An 18,113-nucleotide genomic window follows, 5' to 3' on the forward strand; every position below is an offset into this window, starting at 1 on the left:
CTTTGTTTTCAATCAAGCTACTAATCCAGAAATGTTATGATCAACGCCAAGATGTCTTTGTGTGCTTCATAGATTATCAGAAGGCTTTCGACAACGTTAAACATGATATTCTCCTAAACAGACTGCTCGAGATAGGAATAGACCCCAAAGACATTAGAATCATACAGGAACTATATTGGAACCAAACTGCAGAGATAAGAGTTAACAAAAATGTATCCACAGACACCTTCAATGTCTGTCAAGGAGTCCGCCAGGGCTGTATACTGTCACCAATACTTTTTAATATATACGTCGAAAAAATATTTCAAATGGCCCTGGAAGGAGAAAGGGAGGAATTAAGATTAACGGAGTTCCAATTAACAATATAAGATATGCAGATGATACGGCAATACTAGCACGAACTTTAGAGGATCTCCAGCAAATAATAAATAGGATAGGGGACATGGGAAATCGTTTCGGTCTTAAAATCAACGCTGCCAAGACCAAACTTATGGTAATAGGACGCCAGCCTACAATCAACACCGCATTGACCGTGGATGGAAATATTATAGAGCGAGTTCCACGATTTAAATATCTGGGTGCCATGATCAATGAACGATGGGACTGCGATGAGGAAGTTAAACTTAGAACGAATTATGCAAAGTCGACATTTTTTAAACTTAAAAACTTCCTATTAGCACGCAGTCTCCCGCTAACACTTAGACTACGGGTAGTGAAATGCTACATATGGCCCATCTTACTATACGGCGCAGAAACCTGGTCACTCAAGGCTAGAACCCTGAACCGCATCGAGGCTTTCGAAATGTGGACTCTCCGGAGACTCTTACGTGTGTCATGGACCGCACATGCAACCAACGAAGAAGTTTTAAGAACTGCAGGCTATGAACGAGAAATGATTAATATAGTTAAAGAAAGGAAAGTCTCATACCTCGGCCATATCCTTAGAGGAGACAAATATTACATTCCTAAGCTGATTCTACAAGGAAAAATAGAGGGACGGTGAGGCCCAGGAAGAAAACAACATTCCTGGCTAAGAAACATACGGGATTGGTGTAACATCACTGACGCAGCCACCATATTTCGAAGAGCCGAAAACGGCACTCTACACATTGTATGAAGAGTACAGACAATCGCCAACGTGCGGCTAAGCACAAGGCACAGGAAGAAGAAGAAGCTCCCGAATGGTTGTCGTCTTTGCGCACTTAGTGATGAGGTGTTCTTGTGGTTCCCCATTTTCCCCACAGAATCTGCATTCCCATGGTTTCTTAGCTCCAATCTACTGAGCTGTTGATTGAAGAGGCATTGTTCTCTTAAAAAACCCGTGATAATCAGAAGATTGTTCTTACTGAAATCAAGGAAAATCTTTGATAAATCTTTTAAATTTTTGAGAAATTTCTTCGAGTGTCTTGGATGGAATCCTCCAGGTTCTTGAGTTTTGCTTTAAGTTGGTTTTCACTTGGGAAGTATAACCATTCTGGTGCAGTTAGTGGAGTGTTTGCTTCTTGTCTAGCTAGATTGTTTGCTTTTTCATTATTTCTATCTGTTTATAAAATTGTTTTATACTTTTACATCATCTTAATTGTAATAATGTATTTAATAAATAACATTAGATGTAATTAAGCTTGGGTATTTTGCTAAATTGCTATTCAATTCGGACGGTTAAAAGGTCTGTTAGCTCTAATGTTCAAAGTAAATACATAAGTTTGTTAAGTATAATTGATTGTAGCAAACAAATAGATATTCCGCACTTAAGAGGAACCGCACTATCAATGTTTACATTCGTTATATCTTCTCAGACCCTAACGTATTTGGTAAATCGATATTAACGTTCTAATTTTCTACGTCAAAAATAATATCACCATTCTATCTTTTCTAGGTGAAGCCTCACATTTATTTTTAAAATTACTTGATTATTTTTTTACTTTAAGATATGTTTACCAGAATTCAAATAAAAAAAATATCCAATAAAAATTGAAGACCTGTTTAGTAAAATTAAAGTAAAAACGATAATTTTCATGACTATATGTAGGGAGAGAAGTAAAAAATGTAAATCAATTGCTATTGTTTGATTTTTATGCCCCTTAATTAGTTAATGAGAGGAATTTTACTAAAATCTGTGACTTCGCTATGTACTTCGCTTTTACAAGGTTTAAGAGTTTTCGAAAAATATAGGAAGTATATTATAGTGTTATATTATGAAAATTTCAATATTTGTAAAAAAATTAAAAATTACAAAAATTACTTTTAGGATATATAAAGCTTGAAAAGTTTGTGTACTTTGGTTTTACTTAAAATCTCAATAGGGTTTTCAAAATTGATTTTGAACAATTTATGATAAAATCAAAAGTTAGTTTATATCTAGCACCCTATTTGTAAGGCCAAAATGGATGATGTTTCATTATTCCATGTCATTAATTAGTTAATAATATTGTAGTTTTTTTACAATCTGTGACTTAATAATAATCGTTCATTTCCTTGACTATAAAAAAAGAGGAAACATTTGTGAGACTTTGTTATCCCTTTTTTTAATATTGGGCTTTTTTCAGTAAAAAAGCCCGTGCATAGATTAAAGATATAAATTCATCAAGAACGATAAATCTAGATTTCCTGGATACAAAATATTATTAACATCTTTTAGAAGTTTTTTTTCGAGATTACAGCTAAACAGGCCATTATCTGCTTTTTAAAGTATTAAATCTTGATAAAAAAGTAAAAGAATAAAGGGAGTAAGGTAGGAACATAAAATTAAAAACACGAACTGAGTGCTTCGGTTTAATAATAATACAGTAAATATAATAAATATTAAGAGAACAAATATAAATAGGAAGTCAGTCTATTGGGTTCTAACGTAATTTGTTATAAATTAAAAAGTTTAGAAATTAATTTGTAGTATAATGTTATAATGTTTTGTTTAATTAAAATTAATTTTGAAGAAAAACTAAGAGTTTGTTTCAATAATTACTTATCTAAATTTTATCAAGGAAGAAAAAAAATTGAAGAATATTTCTGACTCATCATAATGTGACTTGAGAGAATGCGTTAAAATTCTAAAAATAAATCAAATACCTATTCCTATTAGCATTACACACAAATATTATCTAAAATATTGATATGTTTGGTCAATTAAAAGCCAATATTGCTGTTGTTAGCTATTATGAAAACACATTCGACCCATTGAATGAAAATACGTTATGACAAGGCCAGTTGGTTTAGGCAAATATAATTTAACAGTCTAATATACTCATTGCGTATGTGTTCGTCAGCCCTTGTTAAAACATTGCTAAATAGTATTACATGTTTTAAATCTGCTCTATATCTTTGTATAATAATATTTGAAATTTAGTAAGTAATTTTGGAGCTCTTCAGAAGCTTTAAGCGTTATTCTTTTCCTAAATTATTTAATGTCAAAATGGTTGTTTTTGACTTAAAGGCAAATTGATAACAATTGTGTAAAAATAAACAGAGGTTGTTAAAACATTGCTAAATAGTGTTACACATTTAAAATTTGTTCTCTATCTTTGTATAAATTTATCAAAAAAATTGGAGCCTTTAGAAAAAAAAACTTTAAGCGTTATCTTTATGCATTTTAAATTAGTTAGGTTAAAAAGATTTGTAACATATAAATGTGTCATGTTTGATTTAATGACAAATTGGTGTCCGTTGTCTAAGGAGAAACAAAGGTCGAGGAATATAAATTAGGCAGGTTGTAAATTGAAGCTAACGTGATATGAAACTTTGGGTGTATAATTATATTTAGAGCATCGGCTACCTGAAAGAAGCTGCTATAATAAACCTTTCACCTTCCACCCTTTTCACTGAAACTAATCGTCTATCAGGCGATTTGCCTTCGAGTCGCTGTAAACTGCGATGAAATATAATTCTCGATCCTTTGTCATAACTCAATCCCTTCTCAATCGGGATATTTCGGGCACTATCATCGTAGTCTTCGTCGGTTTGGTCTTCCGAATCGATGGGCTTCTCCGGCAAACCACCGCCATCTTCCTGATTAACAATTTGGAATCCGGACAGACCCATACGGACACAATCGAAGGACCATTCTACAAGGGTGAAGTCTGACCAGTTCGCCTCGGCATCCACGCAAAGGTGAACGTTGCGGTTGAGGAAGTAGACGTTGGAAAACTCGACGCAGAGAGTGATGAAGCGAAAACGGGGCAGTCGGAAGCACATAGGCGGTGGGTTTTTACCTGGAAATTCATAAAACAATGTCAGACTAAAAGGAATAAAGCAATACTCAAATATTAAGTTATATCGGAATATATCGATAACAGCTCAGATATGTAGTCGAATATTTTAAATAAGTTTGAGTAAGTAGTTTTTAAAGAAAAGTTTAAATAAGTTGTAAAAATTTGGCTGGCATGATGCAAACTATAAATTAATCTTTCATATATCGAGGTGATATCATGTTCAAATGGGTTTGTTCTTTTCAGTCTTCTAACTAAGCCATCACTATCCAGGAACTGGTAGGCCTCGATGTTTATGTGCTAATGGAGCCTCTTTTCATGTCTTAAGGCATATTTCCTGATGACGTTATCGACATCATCCACTTCTAAGTCTTTGTAAGTACCTAACAGTACTTCGTAGTACCTCGTTTTGGAATCTTTGGATAACATTTCGGTTGCTTTGATTGGTACAATCCCCGTGGTTTAATACCAAAAATCCATATTATATATTATGCCAACATATTTAGCTGTATTTTCGTAAGGAACTACTTGTTGATTTATATATACTGGCTTGTACTCGATTCGTTATTAGTGAAATGGATATCCACAGATTTTTTTTTCATTCCATTGAAAAAAAAATGATATCATGTGGCATAAAATTTCACAATGATAGCATCATATTTTTGCTGGTATTTTAATTGTAGCTTTCAAAAAAACAAAAGTACAACTTTAACATCTCTTTAAAAAATTATCATACAACTTTTGCACAAAATCATCTGGGGAGATAATATTTGACCTTTTCAAAATTTACATGGGATTTCTTATGTCCCGTATTCCGATGCACCATACGGTATAGGCCTTTTACTTTTTTTGTCACTCAGTATAACTAAACAATTTTTTTCTTGTTTTCTCAAATTAAACTCTGAATAATTCTGGATATGGACAATGCTTGAACTAACGAAGCAGTTCGTCGGCGGTTGATTTATAGGCAAACAAGTGTGGAATTCCTGAAAGATTCCGAGAATAAACAGATAAATATTGATTTTATACATTTGAATACCGTGTGCCGGGAATACACACTGGAATAACCAAAACGCCAGAACGGGTATAATCCACCTCAAGTGCTGGATGAAACTCGACAGAAAAAGTATACACGCCGTTTTCTTTTCTTTATTGGAAACCGTTTACTGTTTGTTCGCCAGCCTATCCTAAAAAGTAAGTGTTAGCAGAAGGGGAAAGGTAAAATTCAAAGGAATTTTTCACATTCAATTCCCGAAAAGTTTTTTATAGTTTTACTTTATAGTTTTTTTTACGTTACAAAACCAAAGCATTTAAGCATTTGGAGGTCCATATATTCTGAATTTACATAATGCTTCTTAAAATCTGTAAAATTTTCAAAATTTTACTGCTATGTCTACTATTTTTCCCTTTGAAAACGCAATTTTTCTGAACCGAAAATAGTTGAAAAACAAGGGTCTAAAAAATTAATTTTCTCACGGAACTAAATTACCTAAGCATTCAAAGGTATATATTTTCTGAATATGCATAAAATTTTCTACAAATTCTGACATTTTCATAATTTTATGACTATGCTTATTATGTTTTTAAGACATTTGAAAATGTTTAAAAAATAGCTAAAAATGAACATTTTTTCGACATTTTTTTTCACGAAAATTGATGATTTTCGCCATGTTACCGATTTTGTTAAAATTTCTATTATTTACTGATTAAATGGTATAGAATAAAAAAAATATAGATCAACTTAGTCTTGGGAGAGCAGCAGTGAATGTTTGGGATGTTTTAACCATCATCAAAAATAGCAGAAAAACAAGGGTAAAAAAAATTGTTTTCTTGCAAAACGAAGGCAACAATCTAAGCCTTCCAATATCGTCTAAGTCTTATGAATCTACATAAAATTTCATATATATGCTGAAATTTTCAAAATATTTCTGCTACGTTAAAACTTTACCGAAAATGAGCAATTTTTTGACTTATATAATATACGGAAAAAAGAAAAATTTATTCCAAGCTGGGAGAATTGTCCTGTGTTTCGACAGGGGCTGTAATTTTTTTATTAAGTTTTAATCTTAAGCAAATACTTTAACTGGAGGAGATTTAAAAAATTAAAATTCTCAATTCGGCAGCGAAAGAATCACCTGGCGCGCCTTGCGGAATAGAAAAAGTTTTAAGTAAACAATCAGTCGGCTCGCCGTGAATGGAAATTTTGAATAGTACTTAGCTTAAAAATTGAACTTAAGATTTTTATTTGTTCAAGAATTGAGGGTTTCCCGACAATTTTATTCTTGAAATTACTTCGCGGGCTTTATATACGCCTTCTGTTATTTTTCAGGACGCGAGACAATATTATTCATAGTTTTCTTTTTTTCACTTTAATGGCTATGAATTCAATTTTGAAACAACGTCTATTCTTCTTCGACCAGGCACATTATTTAAATAATTAGAACATTTTTATTCTTCATTACAACATGCTTTGAGCGATATTTGGGTTATTGTTATTTTTTTTGTAAATCAGGTTCAGTCTTATTATTTTAGTCTCTCTTGTCGCACTGGCATAAAATGTGCTTCGTCGTTTCTTCTACAGATTTACAAAATCTGAACATGGTTTCACCGTGACGGTCAATCCCATCAGTTGTAGATGCCTATTCAGCTTACAATGTCCTAATAGTACACCCACTACAGCTTTGAATGCTCAAGAATTCTTATTTTAATGCCCAAGTTTTATAGCCATATTCATATCCATATCTCTTACAGATTATGTAATTTCAATTAAATTGATAATAATTATTATTTTTACATGTAACAGCGATTAAAGAGGAAAATGAATTAGGGGTGAAATCCTCTGCTTTAAAAATTTCAATTCTGATTAAACGGTTTTAATGTTGCCGATGGTAGAAAACTGATTTACCAACTTCCAAACAAAAAGAGAATAATTCGTGCGTACATTTAGGATGGCAAAAAGGTGTATTATGATCCGTCTGCATTTATGCCGCATGAAATTTTTCAGCAATTTGGATTATATAATCCAAGCATGTAATCAGAATTTATCGGCCGGGATGAAATTACAGCCCGACATTTAATTCCCTTGTTTGAGCCCGAACTTTAAACAAATGATTACAGCGGCACGTGTTAAATTTGAAAAATATCTAAACATCCATCGGCTAATTTCTTTTAAATGTTAATTTTCAAATTAGCAAACTCGATGAACATAATTCGACCGTTTTTTGTGATAACCGCGCAGCTTTGAGTGAAAAAAATATCAGGGATTAATTGGGGCTTGAAATTTAGGCATTGTTGAAAAAACCAACCAGAAAATCTTTACCCTTTCATTTTTCCTCTCTCGACTTTTAACTACAATAAGGGACGTCATAAAAAAATAAATTGAGCATCCGTCTTGACTTTTTCAGTCGTCAAAAAGATTTTATCTTGCAAGGAATAAATTCATTGGCTTTACTGGATTATTTTGTGAATTTCAGCAATGTAAGATTAGATAAAATAAAATCTGTAGATGACACTACTCGTACTTGATCTTCATATATAGGGCATATATTAATAGGAACTTTTTCTTTTATTTTTATCTATAGTATGACTCACTGAAGTCTGGGACATTATTTCTTTACACCTTGTACAACTAAAATGAGAATAATATAATATACATTTTTTTTCTGGCGTGTTTTATCAGCAATTATATAAATATTTTGTTTAAATATAATTATTGTTTGACAACAATTCCAAACGACTTTCTCTACAATAAATTCCATGAAATTAGCATTATAGAATCCTTTACCCTTCGCTGAGTATTTTATTTTTTCAATCCTGCCCTATTACGTTGTCCAAAAAGCCAATTAAACGAAGATATAGAGCTGCAGGAAACCTATTCTGACCTTAACAATCCAACTTGCCTACTATATCAACCCTGCGTCCATTTCGATATGTTGAGATTCACAGACGCAGATTCATGAGAGTTGATTTCAATGGTAATTTAATGCTCTTTCAGATTATAAGATCAAGCTGAAGCCCAACGGTTCGAGGGCTAAGGAGGGACGATTTAAAAAAAAGGTCTAATTCTTTCAGGCAATTTAATTTACCGGGGACCTTTGGATTGTGCCAGGGAATACTACTTGTTTTCACAAAACAAGCTAGTTAAATCTAAGTAAATCTATTTCTGAATATAAATAAACAAAATATTTAATTCGAGATAAACAAACTATTCCAAATAAGTTTTAATTTATTAGTATTGTAAAAAAATAAACAGAATGATATAATTTATCAATCTATACTAATATATAAAATCCTGTGAAAGTGACTGACATACTGATTAATCACGATCCTGCTCAAACCACTCATCGTAAGAAGCTCAATTTTGGCATACAGGTTGATTCTAGGGTGTAGAGGTTCGATAAGAAGGGATTTTTCGAAATTCCAGTTCCAAGAGGGTGAAACCACCCCTAAAATATTACAATATTTTTTATTTAAAAACCGGTGAGTTTTTCGGAAAAAACTCTTAAACACGTATATTTTATTTTGGTGTTTTACATATTTTAAGATTTTTTATAAATTTATACAGGGTGTTTCATAAAATATGACCATTGAGTAATCACGATTCTGCTTAAACTGCTTGACGTTTAAAGCTGATTTTTGGTAAACGGATTGACTGTGGGGTGTAGAGGTTCGATGAGGAGGGGTTTCTCGAATCTCTAATTCCAAACGCGTGAAAACGCCCCTAAAATATTACAATATTTGTTATTTAAAAAACGGTTAGTTTTTCGAGAAAACGCTTGGACAAGCATAATTTATTTTTTTGGTTTTTTTACAAATTTTGAATTTTTTTAAAAAATCATACAGGGTGTTCTAAAAAGTTGGGTAATTTCGTAATCACGATTCTGCTTAAACTGCTTGACGTAAAAAGCTTATTTTTGTCAAACGGATTTTTCGAAAGTCAAATTCCAAAGAGATGAATCTACCCCTCAAATATTAACAAGTTATATAGTAATATCGCCATATTGTTTTTTCTCATGCTGACATAAATGTGAGAAAACTTATTATCCCTTAGCTTTATCATCACCATTACAAATGATTAATTCGATGTGAACGAAGTCGCTGGTACACGCTAGTATTCATATATTTACCTTACCGATTTAGGGGTAAAAATACTCTCAGTTACTAATTAAAGGTGTAGAATAATAAAATATAGGGCATTGTGTAGTATTACGAGAAAAGTAATGGACGTAGGGGACGTTTAAATATCATTTAAGGGACGTTTACATTATTTAAAAATCATTAAAAATAACTGAAAAACGAGGGTCTAAAAAATAGTATTCTCACAAAGCCAATGTACTTAAGCCTTCTTTAACTTTCACTTCCTTAAAAAAACTACATACATAATTAAAAAATACATAATTTTTCTACAAATACTGAAAGTCTCATAACTTTATGACTACATTTACTATGTTTCTACGGCCTTTGAAAATGTGTAAAAATAGTTAAAAATCGCATTTTTTAAATATTTTTCCAGTCATAGAAATTGACGATTTTCATCATCTCACAAATTTTGTTAAAATTGTTGTTATTTACTAATCAAAATGTGTAGAATAACATATAGGTCATTGTAGTCTTAGGGGAACAGTAGTGGAAGTAGTAGAACAGTACTGTTTTAACGTTCATCAAAAATAGCTAAAACAAATTAAAAAAAATAATTTTCTCACAAAGACAAGGCCTTCAATGTTGTATATTTTCTAAATCTACATAAAATTTCCTGAAAATGCTGAACTTTTCAAAATTGTTTCGATAAAACACTCTCATTAACTCTGAATAAACCTTTAATATTTTTAATATGTAAAATTTAATTTAAATATATTTTTTTAAATAATTTAACCATTTTAAAGTGTTTCAAGAAATTAAACATAATGATATTACTTATCTTTCTAAAAAAAATAAACAACTCTATTTAATTAAAAAAAACAACAGTAATATTTTAATAATCTCCCATTAAAATTTTAATTATTTGGCAACTCTATTTTATAACATTATTATATTTGGTATTGCGGTAAAAAAATAAAATTATTATTGCTAGATAAAATAATATATCTGTGCTGAATTAAATATTAGCGGTATTTACGGCCGTAATATTATACGTAAATAAACACTTTAGCATTGACATTATCCCTTCAAATTAATTGCATTGTTTTAGATTGTATTTCACATTAATTTTAATGGAAACAACAAATAAATCACTTTTAGTTATTTAATATTCTATGATAGTGGTAGGACTAATGCGATTCCATGAAATATATATTTTGTAGCTCAACTATTTTTACTACAAGCATACTCGTAATTAAAGTTCCTCTATTAATATTAGGATATTTAAATATTTTTAAAACAAAAAATCAAGGCATTTCGAGGTGCACTTCAAAAATATACTATACTTCCTAAACTTTTGAATAGTAATAGAGAATGTATTAATTAATAATAATTGCATATTCCAGTAAAATATTTGAATTCGTGATAGCGTAATTTTGTTATATAGTAATCATTGTTTGCCGTCCTCAACTGTAAAACAAACGGTTCCTCCTTATCGATACATCTTCAGTAGGGACGTGTTATACATTCCCCATGGAACGGTTTAATCGAATTAGGCATAGATAGAAGGTTGGAGAATATACCCTTAAACTTAGAATTTATGTAAATTCGCATCGAGGTGTCTTGCGGGGCGCTGACAAGCCTGATTCGCCTTTTGGACAGTTGAGCTACTATTTGATTATTGTCCGACAGCCATAACATGATCACTAATTTCGTTAAAATTGAGGTTAGGTATATTTCTAAGCCCTTTACTTTGGGGACTACGAATGACAAAGTACAACGGCATTAATTATATAACAAAGACTCCTACATAGGACCCCATTTCTCGCTGTCTGCTGTAACTTTTTTTTTATTCTTACACCTTGTAGATTTTATAGGAGGAGGAAAGTTAATCATTATTGTGTTTCACTTTCTTGAGTTACAACTCATCATACGTTCTCAGGGCCTTGGCACAAGCCAGTATCTTAGACGGTTTTTTGCAGAGATTACTTTAGTTTACATAAATTAGGATTGTTTGACGTATTCAATAATTGTTTTTGTGTTACTTCCTGTTTCACCGGAAATGACTACAACTTATGATTTTTAAATGGTACCCTCGGTATATTTTTACTTCATTCAATAGAAAATGACATTCCGAATAGAATGACATATCATGTGTGAACTTTTTACTTTTTCGAATATGGTTTATTTGAAATTGTAGCATGCGGTTCATAACGACAATTTGACTGAAAATACAAAGTGTGTGGTATTAAATTATTCGAAAAAAATGCTTTTTCTAAATATGCTTATGAGTTACCCTTATTCCATTTAAAAAAAAATCGAGATATGATTAAAAATTCGATTTGGGTATATTTTAAACGGCCAGGACAAGACACGAAAAATATTAGACAATCTATTTTTTCAAAGCTCCTTGATTAAATATTAGTATTTTAAACACAGCCATGGCACTCTAGATTGAAATTTAAAATAAGATTTGTTTTTAAGCGAAAATGTCAAAAGTTGACATGTGATATGTCATTCTAGTCAGAGATTCATTTTCTAACGAATAAAGTAAAAAATACCGCGAGTGCTATTTAAAAATTAAAAGTTGTAGTCATTTCCGGTGAAACAGGAAGTGACCAAAAAACAATTTAATACGTCGATCAATCCTAATTTATGTCATATACTAACATACCAAATTTCGTTTTCTATCTGAAAAAATAAAAAGAATATAGGGTTGAGCGACTTTTGAGACGCATCCAGTATATTTTACCTTTGATATTGAAAAATAATGTAACACATTTTTAAAACGTAACAGTGTTTAATAAACAATTTACATTAATAAACATTGATCAATTTTCTAAAAAATTGACAATTAAAAGTATATCTGTAGGGTATGTTCTCGTGTGTGATTTTAATTGATATTGCCGTTACTGTACGTAAACATCAACCCTTAGTGTTGGAAATATCAATTAGCAGATTTCATGTAATTATCTGTTGCTACAAATTAGTGGGTGTTTCCAGCATAACCCTAACTGATATTTAATTGCTAATATTCTAAATATCCCTTTAAGCTTCTTGCTAAATATATAGCTGTTTCTTTGAATGTAGTAGAAAATGATTCACTACTACTAAAGAATTTAAGACTTTATTTGTTTTAACTTATACACCTTTTGGGTGAGATATATCAATGACTGTTACCAAGTATAACTTTTAGTGTGAAGCGACAACACTGTGATGCTTAAAGTAATTGAAACAGATGGAGCAGGGGATTTTATACAAAAATCACCGGTTCTCCTTAAACGTTTAACGTGCAATAGCCGTGAATCACCCTGTATAAGTAATACAGTTAAAATAATAAAAAAAGTGAAATACTATTAAAAATGGGATACCGAATGGTTTATTACTGGCAAAATCGCTACAAATTAATCAGCATCAGTTTAAATTACAGTCAGTATTAATTACACGAAATGAAAGTTTTAAATGTACATTTTCATAGTGGTTTTATAAACATATTAAAGTTGATATATCTGTCAAGTATTAAAAAAAGCTAGATCGATATATGTTACAGCTTTATATTCGCAAACAAAATGTCATACACGATGTTATTTATACATTTGATGGAGAGTACGGGGCTAAAATATATGTAAAAAATATTGAATTTTTTTATTACGGTTTATATTAACTACATATATATATTGGCATTTTAAACTGTATCTGTTTGCCATTCGGAATATTTTAAATGAAATTCCAAACTGGCATTGCGCAAATATTTTTTAAAAGTGGACGTAAATGAATTAAAGCTGGTTTGTAGAGGGAATAAATTCTGTTTGTTTGTTTTTCTATATTAAAGAGTGCTAGAATAGCAGTTTTGTGGCCAAAGGGAATAATTGAGTGACTGGGCAATATTACAATGTGGAAATCTGGTATTAAACCCGTTGTATGTAAAGATTAGAATTAATTCATGTTTATGAAATCGTTACAAGTTAAACAGAGCTCTGAGTACGATGGTAATTTTTATATTCCATCCACATCTGAAGACATGGATGGCTTCTTAGTCACCTTCTGGTAAATACACTAGAGGCTGTTAAAATCATAAAAAAGAGTTAAAATCTTTTTTCTCTATTACAATTTAAACAAGAAGGGCTCTCAGTAAAATGGTACTTCTGATGTTCCATCAACATCTGAAGACATAGATGGAATCTTGCAACTTGCAAACCTTCTGGTAAATATACTAGAGGATCTTGAAATTGTAAATAAAGAGTTGAAAAAAACTTTTTTGTCTATATCATTATAAGTTAAACAGGAAGGATTTTCAGTGAACTGGTACTCCTGATGTTCCATCAACATCTGAAGACATGGATGGCTCCTTGTACACTCTCTAGTAAAAATACTAGAGGATGTTAAGAACAAAAGTAAGAGTTATAAAAACTCTTTTGTCTAAGAAATCGTTACAACTTAAATAGCAAGAACTCCGAGTACTATGGTAAAAATACTGGGGTATAATAACAACAAAATACAATTTTAAAAATACTTTTTTATCGAAGAAATCGTTACAACTTAAACAGGCATTTAAGTATGCTTTTAAGTAAGGCTTTTAAGTAAGGCATTTAAGTATGCTTAGTACTTCTTATATGTCTAATGACATATTCTACAATCTCTGGTAAAAATACTAGAAAAAGTTAAAAACAAAAATAAAGGAAAAAACTTTATTTTATTTAGACAAGTTTTGTGTTTGAGCAGAGAGCAGGGGTTGGCGAAATAAGTGATTTTCTTGAGCGCTCTGGGTGTTTCTCTAATAAAATTCAGGACTGGATCTAAACAAGCACCCGAGGAATTAGCTCCCTCTTAATAAATAGCTATTACACTTGTGGAAACTGAACCAGGGCTCAATGAAAATTTTATTAGGGCTATCATACAAATCTTCCTGTGAATTGGATTAATACGTCAGCAATCTCATTTAATATGTGGTCTGATAATTAATTCGCCTTTCCTTAAGAACGTCTGGATTACCAAATTATTCACGGGGAGTTTTAACAGGGAACCTCAAAGATTTCGTATTTTAATTTATAAGATATTTTAACTTTTAAGGAAAGAGGCCAAGAAATGAGATTTTAATTTCAACTCGTAGAAAGAAAATAAAAAAAAGAAATCAGGAACATTTTGTCAAAATTTTGCAGAAATTCTAGAAAACGTGGGTTTTTAGTAAGAAATTTGCGACAAAATAAACTGGGTGTTTCAGGAAACTGGATTTAGAGGACAAGGATGTCTGAAAGAAAATTTCAAGGACTGTTTTATTACTTTCTCTATTGCAAATATTTATCATTCTCCAGAACGCTGGTTATTTAACATAATTTGACAGAAATAATAACCTTTAATTTGACATGTTTCAAAAATCTTAAGTCGAGTTCATACGCATCTGCATCCGTGCATTGTTCGGTCACTCCATGCACATTGAAATATAAACTGTCATTTTTCGTGACGGATTTATTTAGATTGGTATTGACGTTATCTGCCCTTTCTGTCATCTTCCTTGAGTCGTAAAACAGAGTATATTGAGAGCGCGATTTCAGAGCTTGAGCAACTAAGGGGTAACGGTACACAGTGCGATAAAAATGTTTTACCTGAAATGGAGTTCTTGTAAAAGGGCACCCCGTTGAGGGACATGACTGCAGTGACGGCGAATTCCTCCGGCTCGTAGGTCATATTGACGCAGGCCTTTTGGTTGAGTCGGTCCAGGATGTATCCGGTGCAGCATCCGCACTGTCCCTGGGAGCAGGAGCAGGGCACACGGAACGGGGACTGGAGAAACGGTTTTCGGGTGGTCGTAGATAAGACGGCGACGGGCTTTGACGGGGCGCCGCTCGAGATTGGCTTGCCCTCCGACACATTCTGTCCTGAAACTGGAACATTATCTCGTAGGTAAAGGAATTTATGTTAAATTGGCTAGTTTCCGAGGCTGGCACCGATCGGATAAACACACGATACCCCAACTCTATTACAGAGATGTCCATTTTAAGAAAAAAATACCGATACACTCTACAAACCGCTATTTTATTCCTTTTTTATCAAACAAATTTTAAATTCGCTTTTAAAGTACGATATATGATATTGTTCCTTATAAAGTCTGGTTAAACGATTGACAACTACTATTTTTTTATTGATTTTTAGAAGCTTTCATTTATATTTTAAATAAATGACTTATAGTAGTCGATATCATCGATAACGATCGATGTCATACACTACTGTGACTCCGTATTTTTTTAGTAGGTACTTTATTTTAAATCACAGACAAAAGTAACAGTTAAAAGCTAATTTTTCCTTAAAATAGGACTCCTGATGTCCCATCGACATCTATAACTTTGCTGTCAATTTTAATTAAATGACGTATAGTGGTCGACTCGATAATATCTAATTATTATTGATAACGATCGATCTCATAGACGCTTTCTTTTTACTATATTTTAAATCAGATTTTCAAAAATGTTCGATAAGTTTAGTTTATAAAACTAAAATTGAATTTATGGCTGTTAGTGAAAACATGATTATCAAAACATAGGATCCAGATCAGGAGATAAAATGTACGATCGAATTAACAAGCTAGAACACTTTTCCTGAACCTGAGACTAAATTAATTCATAATTTTTGACTTAATATTTTTTGTCGTTTCTATGGCTAGTGTGACGCTTTTTTTTATTTTTTTTTCGATGAGTTTGCTATTTTATGAAACATTAAAATTTTCTAAAAAACTACGATCACGAACTTAACAGTTGTTTATAGAGTGATGTCGCTCACGTCAGTGATAAATTCAAAAACTTGGCCATAGCCTGCGTTGGAAGGAAAGTTTTAATAGTAGCTGGTTCAATAGTTTCTAGAATATGTTCCAAAGGTTATCCGTCAACGTTATAACAGCCCGGATATCGAACCACTTAAACGCAGTTGGAAACCACTTTCATTAGATTTAGACTCTCTGCATTATACTTTCAAATTCGTCCAGAGTAACAAATATTTTATTTATACCCATCTTGGAGAATTTTATTTGAGAAGAGGCTAGAGTCGTTCTTGCCTTTTCCCGATGATAATTTATTTTGAATATTTTAATAAATATCAGTTTTTAACTAGACGCTTTAAGTTCTCCGAAGCTCACCCAATAAAAATTAACAAGCGGAATAATTATTTCTTGCCATTTCCGTTCTAGTACTGCTTTGAAATAATACGAAAATGTTGAATAATGCCGTTTCTTAATTCTGGTTATTTGTTATTATCATTCTAGCCAACATCTCGTTTAGGTTTAGCCAGGCTTTTAAGTAAAAAATAGTATATTTTAAATATGAAGGGAGATATTTTTATTATTTTTTTTTTAACATAAGGCTCTAGGGTTACCATTAACAGTTTCTTTTTGTTCAAATCTCACATTTCTTTTCTGGTAATTTTATCTTCTTTATATTTTATATTTGCCTTTATATAATTTATCTTTTATCCTTTACTTATAATCTATTTTATCTTCTATTCATAATTTTATTACTATGCTTAATATTTTTCTAAGGCATTTGTAAATATGTTTGTTGGTTAATATTTGTAAAACATAGTCAAACACCAGGATTTTTCGACCTTTTTCCATACATATAGTCATGAAAATTGCCAATTTTCGTCATGTCACCGAATTTGTTAAAACTGCTGCTTTTGCTAATTAAAAGGTGTAGAATAAGAACATATATACGCCATTGTAGTCTTACGAGAGCAGTTAGTAACAGATCTAGGGTACGTTTTCATCAATAATAGCTGAAAAGCAAGGGTCCAAAAAATTAATTCTCTTACAAAACCAAGGTATCCAAGGATTCAAAGGTGCATATATCATATATTATAAAACTACATGAAATTTCCGTCAAATGCTGTTAATTTTATTACTATTTTGATTCTATTTCTAAGACCCACGAAAATATGTAATTTAGCCAAAAGTCATTAGTCATTTTTTCGACTTTTTTCATTCATAGCCATGCAATTTGGCTTGTGAGAACTGTATAGAACTATATAGCATTATAGTTTTATATTATTACAATTTATTGAACAATTTAAAAGTATTATCTAATCAATTTATAAAAAGTTCCATATTTTCAAAAGTTCCAGAACTGTATAGACTTTACAATATTTTGAAAGTTTATAATCAAACCGAAAATAATTATGGTATTTTTAAATACTTTCTGTACACATGTTTACCCGAAAAATTAAACACCTAGAGGAGTTTTTACGTCTTAAACCCAATCCTGTTAAAAGCAGAACGCTTGACATCGCTACATTTATAGCTGGCACGAAAGCGAGCAACAAAAATGTGAGAAATACATAAAATTCTCTTTTTTTTTCGTTTCCAATAGCTAAGAGGACGTTCAGTATCTGAGAGAAGGTTTCTTTTCTCATCAATCAAATGTTTACCGTTTGACCAAGTCAAGAGGAATAACCATGGCAAACCTTATACATGTGCAATGCTAGGAAATACCCTCCTCCCATTTTTGATTGATCCTTTTCTATATCGTTCAAAAAGGATATTTTTATAGGATATCGGTGTGTTGATATTATACATTATAAAAATATTGTATTGTATTTTAATATAATTATTCAATTTCGATTTTCTCATTTTTTTTAATGCTGACATATTGAAGAAAGTATATTATACGTTAAGGTAATATATCCCAAAGTGAAAATATTGACTTACCTATATTAATTTGTCTTTGGAACGCGATATAAACAGTAAGAAAACAGAGGAAACTTCGTGCACTATCCATTTCAAAACGTATTAACTTTATGTAAGTAATATGTCGACTGAAAGCAAGTTAAGAAAAATAATGTACTATTCTTCTT

General features: G+C 31.4%; 1 protein-coding gene across 1 annotated transcript; it reads right to left on the reverse strand.

The window, feature by feature from the left end:
* Positions 1 to 3,010: 3,010 nt before the first annotated feature.
* On the reverse strand, positions 3,011 to 18,052 carry LOC115882456. The gene is made up of 3 exons (XM_030900523.1): positions 17,968 to 18,052; positions 14,882 to 15,160; positions 3,011 to 4,205 (listed from the first exon to the last, which is right to left on the reverse strand). Exons 1-3 carry the CDS (start codon positions 18,035 to 18,037, stop codon positions 3,766 to 3,768), a joined length of 789 nt encoding a protein of 262 aa, XP_030756383.1. The 5' UTR covers positions 18,038 to 18,052; the 3' UTR covers positions 3,011 to 3,765.
* Positions 18,053 to 18,113: the final 61 nt, after the last annotated feature.

The sequence above is a fragment of the Sitophilus oryzae genome, unplaced genomic scaffold, assembly GCF_002938485.1.
Source record: "Sitophilus oryzae breed Bouriz unplaced genomic scaffold, Soryzae_2.0 scaffold_177_pilon_pilon, whole genome shotgun sequence".
Classification (NCBI taxonomy): domain Eukaryota; kingdom Metazoa; phylum Arthropoda; class Insecta; order Coleoptera; family Curculionidae; genus Sitophilus; species Sitophilus oryzae.